Source organism: Nymphaea colorata, chromosome 7 (genome assembly GCF_008831285.2).
Source record: "Nymphaea colorata isolate Beijing-Zhang1983 chromosome 7, ASM883128v2, whole genome shotgun sequence".
Lineage (NCBI taxonomy): Eukaryota > Viridiplantae > Streptophyta > Magnoliopsida > Nymphaeales > Nymphaeaceae > Nymphaea > Nymphaea colorata.
In genome coordinates this window covers 11,086,518-11,102,550 of record NC_045144.1, presented here as the reverse complement: position 1 = coordinate 11,102,550, position 16,033 = coordinate 11,086,518, and the positions used below count along the sequence as shown (strand labels likewise).

General features: G+C 33.6%; 1 protein-coding gene across 1 annotated transcript; it reads left to right on the top strand.

Annotated features, from left to right (window-relative positions):
• The first annotated feature begins 6,076 nt into the window (after positions 1–6,076).
• Positions 6,077–10,952, top strand: LOC116257119 (protein NEGATIVE GRAVITROPIC RESPONSE OF ROOTS-like). Its single transcript, XM_031633733.1, has 5 exons — positions 6,077–6,298; positions 7,076–7,130; positions 8,959–9,578; positions 10,117–10,273; positions 10,771–10,952. Exons 1-5 carry the CDS (start codon positions 6,077–6,079, stop codon positions 10,788–10,790), a joined length of 1,074 nt encoding a protein of 357 aa, XP_031489593.1. The 3' UTR covers positions 10,791–10,952.
• Positions 10,953–16,033: the final 5,081 nt, after the last annotated feature.

Here is a 16,033-nt window from a genome sequence, read left to right as displayed (position 1 = left end):
TTGAGAAAAAATGCACTTTGGTAGCATGCTCAAGCAAGATGCCCAACACAGGAGGTCAATTTTACCAAAAAGTGTAATAGAAAAATTAACAATTACCAATTCCATAATGAAATAGACTATTTCTAAGTAAATTGCAGTGTCCTGAACTTTATGATGAACATGAAGTACATGGGATAGTGTGTATAAATACTTCGGTTCACTTATTTTAGTAACGAAATGTAGAAGATCAACACATGACTTGTTTTGTTATATTCGAGCAAATTTCACTTGATCATAAATGTATGCCACTATACATAAAATATGTTTAGTTTTGCATATGATCATGTAAATGAAAAAAACCATTATTCTTCTTTTTTTTGTTATTTTTGAGTCAATCACACATCATAAAAAAAAATCATAATTTATTGATCTTTTAAAGTAACAAACAAATTCTTGTTATTAGTTCATTCATTGTTGAGCCATAATTGGAACAAATTAATGTTTCTTTCAATCAATTCACTTGTCAAGTAATAGAAATGAGAAATTGACTTTGTCAAAGTTAGACTAGTTTTTTATTTTGGGAGCTGGATGAATGAGTTTGGCCACATTTTTTATTTGAGGATTTGACTAAACAATGACTAACCATAATTCTTTATTATTTTAATTGGCCAAGAGTAGATTTAGTCACAAGTGTGCCATATTTAGGTTTTTACTTTCTACTCCTTAGATTAAGAATCTCAAGCCATTGTAGATCATTCATGGAACTAAGTGTTTGGTATCCTTTATGGAACTCGAATCCCAAGGCAAGATGCAATACATTTCTAATGTTTACATGCACCAGATAATGTAAATTTATATGATAACTTACCTAAAATTTAATTTCTACTTTATTTTTTTTATGGAAATGCAATTGTAAACATAATACACTTCTCATTTTCCAATTCAGAAATCGTATGAAAAGTAATCCACATTTCAAAATGAGGTATTAGGCAGAAAAGATTGTCAGCATTTCAAAATGAAAGATTAAGAAGTATGTACTTTGGTATTTTTGAAATTTGAACTATTTACTCTAAAGTACTATCACTGCTCTCTTCATGTAATGAAGTATGAATTCCAGCAATAAATACCTCTAGATAGTCATGTGCCTAATGTTGTTTATCATTATATGACTTTCGACCCAAATGATAGTGCTTAGTTGAAAGAATAACTCCAATAGCTTCTTCAATCTATCTCCAAATCCTTATATGCCTATTGATTCATAAACACATTTGTGCATATCTTTGAAATTTACATTATATATATAAAACAAATATTCTAGGAAATTTCCTTCAGATAGGTCACATGCAAAATATCCCTGCACAGTGTTAGGAAATACTAATTTACCTATTGCTACCATTATTGCCTTATCTTGCTGAGTTATTATTTATGTTTGGCAGATTTCTACTCATTGTGTTCAACCACTTTATAAAAAGACATTAAAATGGTTCAATTTTTTTAGTTATGAAAAGTGCACATCAAAATCGATAAGAATCGAATAGTTATTAATGCAGTGAATTATGCATATGATATATTTATGCTGCCTTTAAATAGATTGAAGAAAATGAGAGTAACACAATAATTGTGATAACCTTAGCACACCAACTCATCCTCATGAAATCAATGGGATGCCAGGTTGTCCATAATCATCAATTTCAAATTACATTAATACCTACAACCTTCAGCTTTCCTTCCAAGAAATAATCAAGAAAACAATTAAAATTTCTGCTATAAAAGTTTATCTGTAAGCTCCTCAAATATGCTCGGAGTTAATTCTCTATAGATTGAATATTGCATATATTAGCTTGGCAGCTTTTCAAACCCCTATTCTTGAAATTCTTTATTGCTTTTTGTTGTTTGGGCATGAATGTTACTCGGTCATTAAAAGGACTTTTAAAGCATCAAACTATTTACTAAATTATTATGATAGTTCTTCCACCTTATTGCAATTCATACGTTATTCTTGAAAACTACAACACTTATATTGGTCAAACAACCAATTTTGTTCCTACATGCATTTGTTTATCCTTTACATACTACTACATTTGGCTCTTTTTTTTTGTTGAGGTCTTTAAACCATTACAGTTTAGAAGAGAGTAATTTAAAAAGGGTTAAAACTTCAAAAGAAAAGAAGCCATCTTCAGGTGATGCCTCCCCCTCCCCCCAAACCCCTCGATATGCACTCTGAGCTTTGGGGCAATCATGGATTTTTTTTTAAAGGTCTTTTATGTTGAAGGCATGAATTAGGAAGATATATATATATATATATATATATATATATATATATATATATATATATATTCATGGTGTTTTGTAAACATAATGTTGTCATTCACATGTATCAATAATGCTATAGGTGCAAGTTACCATGATTAGTGGTGCTGCTTCATGAGGAAATTCTTGTTGTAAGTGGTGTCTTCTTTATTTGAATACCATTCAAAATTGGATTCATGCACAAGTCTCTCATAATGTCAATGCTTCTTTAATGCAAAATGACCAAACAACAGGTATCAATAGTGCCTTCATTGTAAATCACAACAGTTGGTTTCTTTTTGTGTAGCATGATTTTTTTTTTTTTTGCATTAAGTGTGTTCTAACTTCTTTTTTTTTTTACATTTAAACCACCTCCACTAATATCATTCTTATTGTAACAACTATTAGTTCATTCTCTTTTGCTCATGGTGGAGTTGCGAGCAACCTACATAATAAGACAAAAATACAACTTAACAAATGTAAAAAAAAATAAACCTACATAAAGTGAACATATGAGATAACATAAAAAATACAAGAAACCATCTTTTGTGGTCTTTAACCCCTTTGAAATTATTCTCTTTCACTACTGCATTTGATTTCTTTTTTCTTGACGTCTTTAAACCATCCACAGCTACAAATTCTCTCCCAAGATTTTCTTTGGAATTGGCTAATTTTTTGAATGTCTTTTTTTTTTCTGTGAAGATGAAGCAATGTCATATAGTTGGTTAAGTATATCTTCTTGTTTTTCAATAATTTTTTTCTCATATTTCTTTGTTTTTAATGGTTTTATCCATGGCACACATTTAAGTTCCTTGAAATAGATGGCAGTTTAGAATTAGATTCTCTAACTCTGTGAGGAGTACTTATCACAAAAAGTATTAATGAAAAACACAATCAAATTTGAAAAGAAACAACCACAAAAACATTTTCCCCATGTCACCTTAAATCATGGTATGGAGAATGTAGGAACTATGAGTTTCAAACAAATGGCTAACATGCCATAAAAACTATAAATGCATGCCAAGCTTGATGTTAGCTAACTCAAGCAACAACGTGTAGGACAAATTTCAAACAGGTAAAGGGATTGCAAAGCAAAATATAATACATGGTTGGAATATAGAATGTCCAATTTGTAAGAACTTTTTCATGTTTCGAAAAAAAAAAACATTTTTTTGAGCAGTTTCATAAGAGTTATATATATATTTATATATATAATATCATAGTTTTGCATTCAAAAAGTATGCATCTCAATCCTTTTATGAAGAAATTTAACAAAGTTTTATATTTTCCATGTATTGTTTCCCTCTTCTTAAAATCTTATGGCTTCACCATCCACCTCCAGATTCATTGATGAACCTAACCATACGAACAAACTCAAATTGTTAGTACCAGGCAATAACAAAAAGTGGGATTTTAATATGCACATTAGGCTTATAATCTCACAAGTTTGCGACAACTGAATAATGAATTTTTGAAAATTTTAACCTATAATTTTGGATATATCGAGCACATTAACTGATTTCATTGAAGACAATTTCAAATCACTAGAAACAACACCTTGGACATCAGATTCGAAAAAGTCATTGTGTGTGTGTGTGTGTGAGTCTCATACCTTTTTTGATCATACATCTTTTCACATTTTTCTTTTCCTTTTTTACAACAATGACATGAAATGACTAAAAAAAATTAAGGTTAAAAGCAATGCCATTAAACGTGACGAGGCAAAGGGAGACTCTAAGCCTATCATGGGGCAACATGTATGCATTGAAACAAGCTTTAGGATAAAAATTATGCATATATAATATCTATAAAAATATTGAAAATGAATAACTAAATAATAAATATACAAGTAAACATCGATATGAGAAATAAATTAAACTCATGTTAATATCTTCCTCACACACACATATACACATGTAAACTATAATAAAGTTGTATTTGAAATGAAAGTATGTCCCCATTGACAATATCATATTGAAAAAAACTTAAATAGACATGAGGTCATGTCCCAATCAACCTGTCCTATTAATGCAGTCGATCAAAAAAGGAGAAGAAAAAGAACATCGTTTGTCAAATCGACCGGTTCTAACAAATATTCTATGTGTAGTACAATTGTTCAATCAACATATAATAAACCTTATCTTTCATTGTTACATAATAAGAACATTTACAAATAAACATTGAAAACTAGAAAAACTGATATTGAAATAACAATATCGATCGAAATAACAACTAATTAATACTTAGCCAGGGCCAAGTGCTTTCGTTAGGACCATTCATCTCGCTCTCACACCTTAAAGTGTTTCCATTTAAAAATGAATCATGGTGACCGTATTTAGTAACATTGCTCAACATAAAATTGGTTCAACCTTTTTTTTTTAATCTCTATAGAACACATTATTTCATTTATATGTACAGTAGACTTAACGGGAATCATTTGGTGTATCGATTGTAGACAGAATAGAAAATAAAAATACAGTTGGACATAGAGGCTAAACTGTTTCTTAAGAGACCAATTGCCCCTCAAAAGAGAATAAAGAAACAAATCAGTTTCCTTAAGCGAGAATACTTTCCAACTTTGAAGGGGTATTTTAGTCTCATGAAAAGGAACTGGGCTTTCACATTTTCAACTTAATTTATGTCATCTTAAATGCTTAAAATCGATAGCTGACATGATTCCCATTAAGTTGGATACACACACACACACACAAAGAGAGAGAGAGAGAGAGAGAGAGAGGAAAGCTGGTAAAAACTGGACCACTTGGTAAGAGACAAAAAACAGACCTATTAAAATTAATTATTAAAATATTTTTTCTGAATTATGACCTTGTAAATATGATTTGAAGAGTGATTTGCTGAGAAACATATATTAACTTGGTTTTCTTATTTCAATAATGTTTTTTTTAATAGTAAAAAAATGAACGGCTCTTATAATATCAAAATTTTGTTAGCATAAAGATCATTTTTTTTTTTACAAACATGACTTGAACTAAAGCATGATTCATGTTAAATTAGTGTTTGTAAACACATTAGTAGGTTCATATTTGATTTAAAATACTTTTAGTATAAATTTAAGAGGTCTGCTTTTTATCCCTTACCCAAGTGGTTATATGTATATATATATATATATATAGTCAATCCTACCCTGTGCCAGATAATTGCTACATGGCTTAAAAAAAAAATCATTGTTAAAACCGTTGCCATCCTAAGCCGTGACTAATATCAATTTAATGAGCAACTTAGTTTTAACCATTGAGCAACATGCGACACATGATATATATATATATATATATATATATATATATATACTTAGGTCAGGAATGAAAATCCTACCGTTTAATTTTTTGCTAAAAAATTCAATAAATAAAATATAAACATCTTAATATATTTATGAAAACTATTTTACTATATAACATGATCTGATTTAAGTTGTTTTTATGAAAATGTAGATTTTTTTTATTATCAAAATGTTGATGCTACCATTCATTTTCTCATATTTTGCAAACACTATTAAAGTTCAACAAACGACCATTTTTTCATAAACATATTTTTAAGATCATATCAGTAAGGTTAGACTGCAATAAAAACAGTTTAAACATCAAAATTAAAGCATCTAATTTTATTGCTTACCGAAGCGTTATATATGTACATATATGGTATCCACGTGATGGCCACTGTAAAATTAAATGAGAAAGAAAGCTTATGGCGTAAAGAAACGTGAATGAATTAAATAAGCTAAAGAAAAGAGCGAGCGTGGGTGTATGGGGTGTATGCATGGGAATTTGTACCAGGCTACAAGCCTTTTGTCATGGGATTCTGGATCATCATGCCTTATATATTTGACTTTCCGTCTTCCACCTTTCACTCTGACACTCGCATAGACGGAATACAGGTTTACAACTCTCCTCTTTCATTTCTCAACGCCCGAGTTCTCTTCAATGTCTCCAGTTCAGAACTAAGCCATCACAAGCGGTCGAAGGCATTTCCTGCGCTGCAGTGGCTGCTGCAAGCCTGTCAGCCTCCAATGAGGGTAGGCACTGCAACTTCCTTTTGAACTCTGTAAGGAAAGACCATCCCCTCATTTCTCCAGGAATGGTTTTCTAATCTTCACCCTTTAGATGAGTCGTGTCCAGCTTTGCTTTACGTCACTTGACAGGAAGACAGAAGCCGCCATTTCGTTCTTCCTCAATATCTCGTTTTGCTGTTTTGTTTAATTATTACTGCATGGTTGTCCTCCTTATGTGTTCATTTATCTTTAGAATTGAAAATAATGATCATATACGTATATATCTACATTAAGAGAGAGAAAAAGCAAAAAGAAGAGACATGAGACCTCAGCAAGCAAGGCTAAGAAGAAAGTGTACTACCGAAAAGAAGCGACACAATTTTTCAAAAGTGTATTGCAACGGCGGAGCGAAAGCCTATAATAATTCTTCTTTTCAAAATTCTAAGGGGAGGCCGTCTATATTTTTTATAATGCTAAAGAAATCTTGCAAAAGAATATCCTGTATTTCAATTTTTTTAAAGATCTAGCTCCGCCGCTGTCATCTGGCTGTACAAATGTATATTTTGAATTATTTATTTAGCATGTTCCTGGGGATAATATCTCCATTGAACATACCTTAAAGATTAAGCTTCTGAAGTGGCAAAAGATTTCAATATTAATCGGCAAGATACTCTGTTTCTTGTTGCTGGCAAAGCCGTCTTATTGTCTACTTTTCGTTGATGCTGCTGCACTTGATTTTATCTTGGGAGAGGGATGTTGATGCTATCTGCTTTCTTCCTTTTCCGCTCTTGAACTTTCCAGATCTTAAATTGGATGCAACAAAAGCTCACAAAGAAACCGACGGCGTCAAATTCTTGTGAGTCCAAAATTTTTGGCTTTCCTCTCCTTTTATTCTTCATGCTAATGATGTTGGGAAGATGCCTTCCTTTAGTGATTGGCGGCATCTTAAGCAGTTGTTCTAATTAATATTTGAGCTCTACATAGAAAAGTGTTTATCTTCACATGCATTACAGTCAGTTTAAGCCATGAAATAACAACATATCTTGTGAAATGTCAAGTAAAGAGAGTTCTTTTTAGCTTTCTTAAAGTAATGTTCAATGTCCCAAGGTGTGTGGGGTTCAAGAACCGTGACTTGTATCTGAATACATATTGTTAGCCGGCGTGCCTGCTTTTGATGATGGCGGCACAAATTCCCAGAGGGAGAAAAATAAAATGAAAGACTAATTAGGGAGTGGAGTGGCCGAATCGAGGCCGGGGGTAAAAGACCGCCATCCCCAGAAAGGTGTCAGTTTTTTTCACGACTTGTGGCTTGTAACTTATTTTTAATGAATACAACCATATAAATAAAGTCAAGATGTCCAACACAAAAATATTCGAATGAAGAAAATTTAAACTGCCCATATGTATTGATTAGATTTACAAATTACAAAAATATTTCTGATCAACAGTCTTAAGTCTGTTGTTGAATTCTACAAAAAACCGGGAGGCATCGCTCCCAGCAGCTTTTGTCTGGGAATTCTACAAAAAACATTTGTTGTTATTATAAACCAATCTGCAAGGTGGGGTCATCATAATTTTTTTTTTAACAGTTATGGACGAATTGAGTTCATTCTCTGTGGTTGCATCCAATTAAAAAGTATTAGAATCTCAATTGTCCCTACATATTTTACTCAATTTTTTGCAGTATCAAGTATCGACCATATTGTCGTAATCTTCATAAGCAAAACAGTATAAATCGACACAAAAACATCATTTTTTATGTTGCATCTAAGTTGTTATAAAAGTTTAATAATCAATGGTTGGAACCTTTTTATGAAACTCATGAGGGTATGTGCAAAAAATATGAACTTTACGTATACTTTCATAGTTTTAGGCATGAAGAACACATTTATACATTTATTTTTTAAAAGATGCAACATACACACGCACACACACACCATGAAGAACAATCTATACAATTATTTTTAAAAAATGCAACATACACATACAGATATACATACATATATATGCAACACACACACACATATATATGTGTGCGGAGAACACTTTTCAGTTTTTTCATATGAATGTTTGAATAGCGTATCCCAATTAGTTTTTGTCTTACCTCCTTTACCTTAAAATCATCCAATTAAATCATGAAACTATGAAAATAAAATGATATGATGGACACAATTTTCGTACATCATTTAAATCTTCTTAAAACCTTTCAAGATGTTAGCTAGAAGGAAGATCAGGACATTAAAAACCGTGGTAGCAATCAAAATTTCGTGGTTGAAAAGGACATTTTATTTATCTAAAATACGATTTGTAAAATGAAATTGTAAAGAAGCCTTACCTCAAATTAAATGACTTAAAAAAAAAAGAACTTGGGGCTCACAAGGGCACACCCAAATCGGGGAATATGGCTAACTCACATCAACTCTTGAAAAGAAGGCACGCCACGAAATTCTTATGAAAAATCGGGCGTTTGACAATGGAAACAGTTTTAAAAAGATTAAAGCAGATTCACGAATAGAACATTGCGTCACAACATTTCATCAATGCAGTTGCCTACCAGCTTCTTAAGAGGAGCTTGTTCAGATTGACTTTGACATAAAATCATAGGCTAATCCAAGAACAAATTTGAAGGAAGAAAATCTACTTTGCACCAGATGTTGCCAATGATTTGTTGCATTAACCTGCAGGCAATGCCAATCATATTAATCCTCGCAAAGGCGATGCGATCATTGAAGCGAATTCCTCCAAGCGTATTGGCTCGGGCGGCTGGCAGCAGGGGCTGCTGACAATAGGAACCTTCGGCAATACTGAGATCGATGAGAAAGTGGGAGAAGACAGTGAAGCACATGATCAGAATTCATCATCTGGCCTTATTCCAGAGTTGACGGAGTTTACCACGGAAGAGATTGGGAAGCTGAAACAGGAGCTGACAAAGTACTTAGCACTTAAGCACTCCTGCCGGCGTGCCGGCGCCGGCGAGCAGCAGGACCCACCGTCAAAGGGAGGGAGCGCACGCAAGAATGACTGTCCCTTGAACAAATTTTTGAACTGCCCATCTAGCCTGGACGTCGACCGGGTCAGCAGTCTGCGGCATGCATGCGACTCAAGCGGTGAAAATGAAGATCCGGACAATTATTACGTTGTTCCAACAAAGGTGAAGGATGTTTGCCGTGCTGATGCTGCGCGCGCTGGAATCAGGCAAATATCAATCTCGCTCCTACTGAAGAAGATGTTTGTGTGCGAAGGTGGGTTCACACTGGCACCGAGCATAAGAGAGCCACAGTTGGTACAATCAAGAATGGAGAAGGTAAGCACACTGCCACAGTCTGTATATCATTAGTATTTTTTGATTCGTTTAAAGCAAAAGCTTACTTGATTCAATGGTTTTTATCTACTAGTCACACATTTTTGGTTTTGCATGTATCAACAAGGAATAGTACACACAAGTTGCAGGTCAGAACAAATCTCAGCAGACAAGCACATGAATATAAGAAAACCTAAACTGATATAGATGAATCATTGATCCACCCAGACGTAAGCTCTAATGAACTAAAAAATGACTGATTTGACCAAGTCTGTAAGTGTATGCTTCAATCACTCAAATTGATAATGAAACCCCAGTTAGCTGGGATAAATTTTTGAATTCAGATTGCTACCCGCGGCAGAGAAATGTCTGCATCTAGGTGATGAAGGAGAACATAATTGAAGCCCCTTGCATAGTTGCATTGAGCTGCCCATCTTCAAGTTGACAAAGTTCATATTGTGCATCCTAGCTGAGTTAGATCAGGTAGATTGAGCAGAAAGTGGACTTGTGAACTCATAGTTGTTTAATTTTGTGTTTGCAGTTGATGAAAGCGATCCTTCACCATAAGATATATCCCCAGCATTCTAACTCAGGCAAGAAGCTCATCCTGAGCAAATCAACTGAAAAAATGGATGCAGAAGAGGAATCAAGAGCATGGGAAAGTGACAGATGTAAATGGGTTAAGACTGATTCTGAATGTAAGTCTTTGTACTCTCTTACTAAACTCTGGCTCATGAAATCATAACAAACTAAGTTCGCTGCACCATGAGGCTTGAAAAAGCTATAGCAAACTGGCTTGAACTTCATACCAGTTTGGCCTCACCAACCCAATGAACCGAGGTGCATGAGTTTGACAGATAAGGAACATGCATCCTGCATAGAATCTAATAGCATCAACCCAATGAACCCAGATGCATGAGATAAGATACATCCCACATAGACTCTAAATGAATGCCCTTCAAATTAAAGATGGGTATACCTGAGCTAAGCCAATGAAAGCACCCATTCCGTTCCACATTTGTCTTAGGTTAAGCTGCAGAAGTCAAAGTTTCCAAATACTCCATCAAAAGCCTAGAATAGTCAAGCTATGTTCTCTGCTTAATGTGTGAGTGGTGTATAGGTGATAAAAGTTACTGAAATAGTATATGATAGCTAGAAATATTTTTATTAATTCAAGGATCTTTTCCTCTTGCAGTTATTGTCTTGGAGATGTAGGATGTGGTCAAGGCTGAAGACATGCCAAAAAACATTATCAATATTTCTTATGATTATGTATTTGAAATTGCTGAGTTGTAAGTATGATTGACCATCACGCTCTAAATTTAAGAGGAATGGATGGCATGATAAGCTTGGTTATTCTCTACTCTTTGTAAATCCTTCTCCACTGAATAGATAAAGCTTTTGGGACTACAGTTAATTAATCTTACAATTTTGGAAAATAGTAGCATCAACAACAAGAAAAATGGAAAATAAAAAATATTCCCATAACACCATATAATAGGTCATTGTCTATTGAGAGCAGGAGGTAGTCTAGTTCAACTTACAGAAAAACTGAAAACTTTGTCTATGAATCCATCAAAAAATTAGCGAGATAGTATATAAGGCAATAATCATACCAATACGAGTTGAATGGTTGATAAACCCTGAGTCTGGTAATGTTATATGCCAACATCAGACATTAGAAGATTCCAAAGACCAAGTTCACTATTCTGCTACTAGTGAAAAGGGGAATGTGTTTATGTGAAAATTTTTTTGAACAAAAGTCATGCTTGCAACCTTGATAAAAAATATAGAATTGCCTCCATACCGATTGAAATGAGACTAGTCTTATCATGTTAGTTCGAGATTGACTCTTCATAGTGCACTAGGGGTAATCAATCCAAGGTTCAAAACAAGTATGCTTAGTGCTTAATATTGTAAATTTCATTAAAAAATCTTAAAGAACAACATATAACACATATGCATATGAACCCCAAGTTTAAAATAAAATTGGTTTTGAAAACTAAATGGACCCTCAGGCCGTTGGCTATGACATGCCTAAAATGCACATATCATCATTAAGTCATTTCATTCAATCTACATCAAATTGATGCATGCAATTTGGAAAACTAGTTTGAAACATGAAATTGGATTTAGAAATTGGAGAAAGACTTATGATTGAAACTTGATTTTGAAGAAAATTGAACATTGGATTTGGAAATTGATTTTGGAACATAGGCCCAAAATGACTTGTAATATGGCTGGAAAATAGAATTTGAAAGATGATTTTAGCAATTAAATTGGAAGATAGCATTTGAAATCAAGTTAAAAGCTTTAAATTTAAAAACGAAGTTGAAAAACTTGCTTAGAATAATTTGGAAGCCATGATGCTAGTTTGCAATTGTTCCCTACAAGATGCTGGTACATTCGGCCTTTTTTGGATAGGAAGATTCATCTAACGATCCAGATAGTGCCAAACCCACATCGGTTTCTAAGAGGGATGTACGTGTGTGTGTGACGGCATTTGTGTTGATCAACGAGTAGAGATTAAAATAAAGTGTGTGCATGCATGATAAACCATTATGTACAATTATAACACAAAAATAAACTATGTGCAATGCAAAACTAATCTAGAACATTACATAGCAAATAAACCAAAGAATAGCGAAAAAGGGGCAATGTATGCACTTCGGGATTGCTTAACAACATGGTAATGCCTTGAATGCAGAATTCATTTCGTCTAATGAATCCTGGAATCTAGATGAATGTATGATCCTAAGTGAACTATCATGATGAAATGTAACATCACACAAAAGAACGTAACGTAGCATGCTAAAATCATAATTTGCAAGCAAGACAACAAAGAAAACCTTCAGACACATGGAGAACCTAGAGAAGTGCTATGGAATCCAAAAATATGCATAAAGATGCTATCTAGCATGAATATGACTCAATTTCCTCAACTCGCTAAAAAATCTGCTGAAGACGGAAACATAACATGTAAAGGGATGAGGGTGGATGGATTGCTAAACGACATAGAATGACATGAAGTATTTTGAATCTTATCTAGCCACATTGGGAGTGCCCACTCTAGTGCTATCCTCAAAAGAATTAGCTTAAAATAGAAACGAAAAGAAAAAACCATTAGAGTGCCTACTTGTTATGAAAACATAACATAGCACGCATTGTTCAAAGAACATGACTAATGATTAAGACAAACCGGACCTAACACACCATGAAACTTAACGATAGCATTTTAAATGTTTAAACAAAGGTGAACTACATGTGTTAGTATCTATATTATACCTAAAACAAGAATTGTATATCAAATCGAGAAGCCAAAACTCAAATTTTTGCAAAACTGTAAACAGAAAACTTGACTTGACAGTCAACCAACTTCGGATGCCTGAAAGACATAGCAAACAACATTGGTTTTGGCTGTGATCTGGTATGAAGGCTCCCTACATAGAGTCTTGGTTTGACAAAATTAACATAGATTTAATTTAGGTATGGCTGGAAACGTGAGACAGAAAATACAAAATTCTGCAAAATAAAGCATAGCAGGTTGGCAAAACGGCCTACTTTGAGGCAACAAAAATCATATGAAAACTTCTTGGTTTGACTTAAAATTTGACAGATAGACTATATACATAACAGAGAGTGAGATCCACTTGACAGATTTCAAAAACATGGTCTGGGTGAAAAGTTACGGCATGCCAAATATAGAGTTGAAATATGATTACGGTAGAAGTAGCAGAAAATTGTGTTCAACTAGTCTACTTCAAAATGAAAGTTGATTTGGCAAACAGATATCTTTTGGCTTAAAATATTGGGTATAGAATTTCAGCATAACCAATGACAAGTCTCAATTTAAAACATGAGAAAACTATGTTTGAACGAAAAGTTACAGAATGAGAAATTAGATGAATGATTTGTTTTTATAAGAAATTACAGAAATTTATGGTAGAAACCAGTTCCAACTTTTGTCATTCAATGACCTATCAAATCAACCTGGATTGGGCTGAAAATTGGTGTATACAAATTAGACATATACATGAAACCTACTGCTTTTACGAAATGAGAAGGAGAGTCATAGAACTGGACATATTGAGTTCAAAATTTGGCATGTTTTTAGGATCGATTTTCTACATTCTGAAAATTGCAGAAAAGCGGTTATAGAAAATCATGTAAATGGTGATCCAACACAAATTAGGTTCCAATGAAATTTGGTGGGGACTAAATGGACACATGGGAGAAACCAGTGGTTTGGACAGTTTGTCAATACAATATAAAGATTGAGAGATATAGTTATCCAAAGTTCAATAAAAATCTGGATTGTTCAGAAATGAATTTTGGTTTGAATTAAAGAATCCATGTATTAAACGTGTATCATATTGAAAATCATAAAATACCATGAGAAATGTTTGCAAATTATGATTTCTAACACACATGATGCTACCATGAACAAAAATAACAGAAATAACTTATGGATGCATGCTAACAAATCAAACTAACGAATTATAACAGAACTGGTTATTAAGCATTAAGCATGATCAATGAAGTGATTTCACATGAATTAAACTAATCATCCATTGTCATAGGTTCTATATTCATGAAAACCTATGCAAATATGTTATTCATGAATTAAATGAAATGAACCTATGTTGGCCAAGAGGAAAAACCACGTCCATAAGAAAAGGTTCTCTTCTTGATGGTCAAATTAAGAATATGCATTACACATGAAAAAGTAGGTTTATATATATATATATATATATATATATATATATATATAATGTCATAATTGAGTATTTTGAGAGGGATCTAACGTCCATATAGGCTTACTTCAACTCTGTTCATGATAAAGTGCATGATTCATGTCATGTGATGAACCAACATGAAAATCCTATAGTTTTTTGGAGAACACTTCAACTAAGTTATTCATCATTGGCCAACATTGCAACAAGAACATAGTAGCAAGCAAAGCGAATAAAACAGGGCTTCTATGGAGAACTCCACACACACACACACACACACACGGCTATAATATAAAGATAAAAAGAAAGATGAATATAGAAAGTGATAAATAGAGGAAAAGATGGTGGCCTTCTCTTTGGCTAGCTTTTTCTTCCTTTCCTTTTTCTCCTTCACCTTTTTCTTCTTTTTTTCCTTGATTCTTCCACTTGGATGTCCTATGTACCTCCTCCTAGGGGCAGCAAAAGCTCCTCCACTTCCTTCAAAGACCTTAAAGTTGGCTAAGTCAAAGAAACTACAAAAAAATAATGAAAAAATACTAAGAAAAGAGAGAGAGATATTCCTGAAAATTGGCTAAGCCAAAGAATGATGAGCCTTCTACCCCTGACCTCTATTTATAATATTGTGGAGTGGCAATTTTGTGATTTTTGGAAGGTTAAAACCTTAAGGGACTCGTCACCTAGGGTGGAGACAAGTTTAACACTATTGAAAAGCATGATAACCCTAATTTGGATTGCCAAGATGTGACAAGTGTCATTATTTGAGAGCTTTAGAGGACCCATATTTGAACTTAGATCGATATTTGGATTTGAAAAATAGTTTTGGATCAAATATCAAATAAAAGTTTTGGATTGAAGATCATGTCAGTATCCAAAATGAAGATTTGAATCTATTATGAATCAAAAATTGGATTGTAGACTTTGGACTTAGATCGTAATTTTGGACATAGATTTGACATGAAATAGGGTGAGGCCCCCTACCGGGTCCCACTGAGCTATGTGGGTGTGGTCTGGGTCTAGTTGACTGAGACCAGATAGGCCTGGTCAAACCGGGGCTGGTTTCAATGGATAAGTTTCAGTTGATTGAAATTGGTCCGATTGAGACTGGTTTTAGTGGAAATAGATTTTGTTGACTGAGCATAGTCAAACTGAGATTGGTTTTAGATATTATAGTATGCTATATCCTAATGAGCTAGAAATTGGACTAGGTTTGAGTTGGAGTGTGTCTTGAGCTTGGTCTGGGTTGATTTATTTTAGGCAGGTTAAAATGGCGTGGTTTTGAATTTGACTAGGTTAGGGTTGCAAACTAAATCCACTGACCTAAGCAAGGCTTAAGTTTGATTGAAATGAGCACCTGCTTGTAATACTCTAAATCAGGTAGGTATTGGAAAACTAAGTTGGGTAGGCCCCCTAGGTCTAAACTTGAAAGTTTCAACAGACTAGATTTCTAGGTTTACTATAAAACTATTTAGGGAAGCTTTTCATAACACAAGGATTGTATTGATAAGGCTAAGTTAGGTAGATTTCTAAGAATTCAAGTTCATGGACCCCTCAGAATCTATATTTGGCATGTTTTGACATTTGAGGTTTCCAAGGTCTATAAAAAGACTGTTTTAGGCAGTTCTAGGAAACTAAGTTAAGTGGATCCTACCATGTTTAACTTAGGCAAGTCTTTGTAGATAGGACTATGTGGGGTCATTAGAGCTATATTTGGTAGTTTTAGTAAAG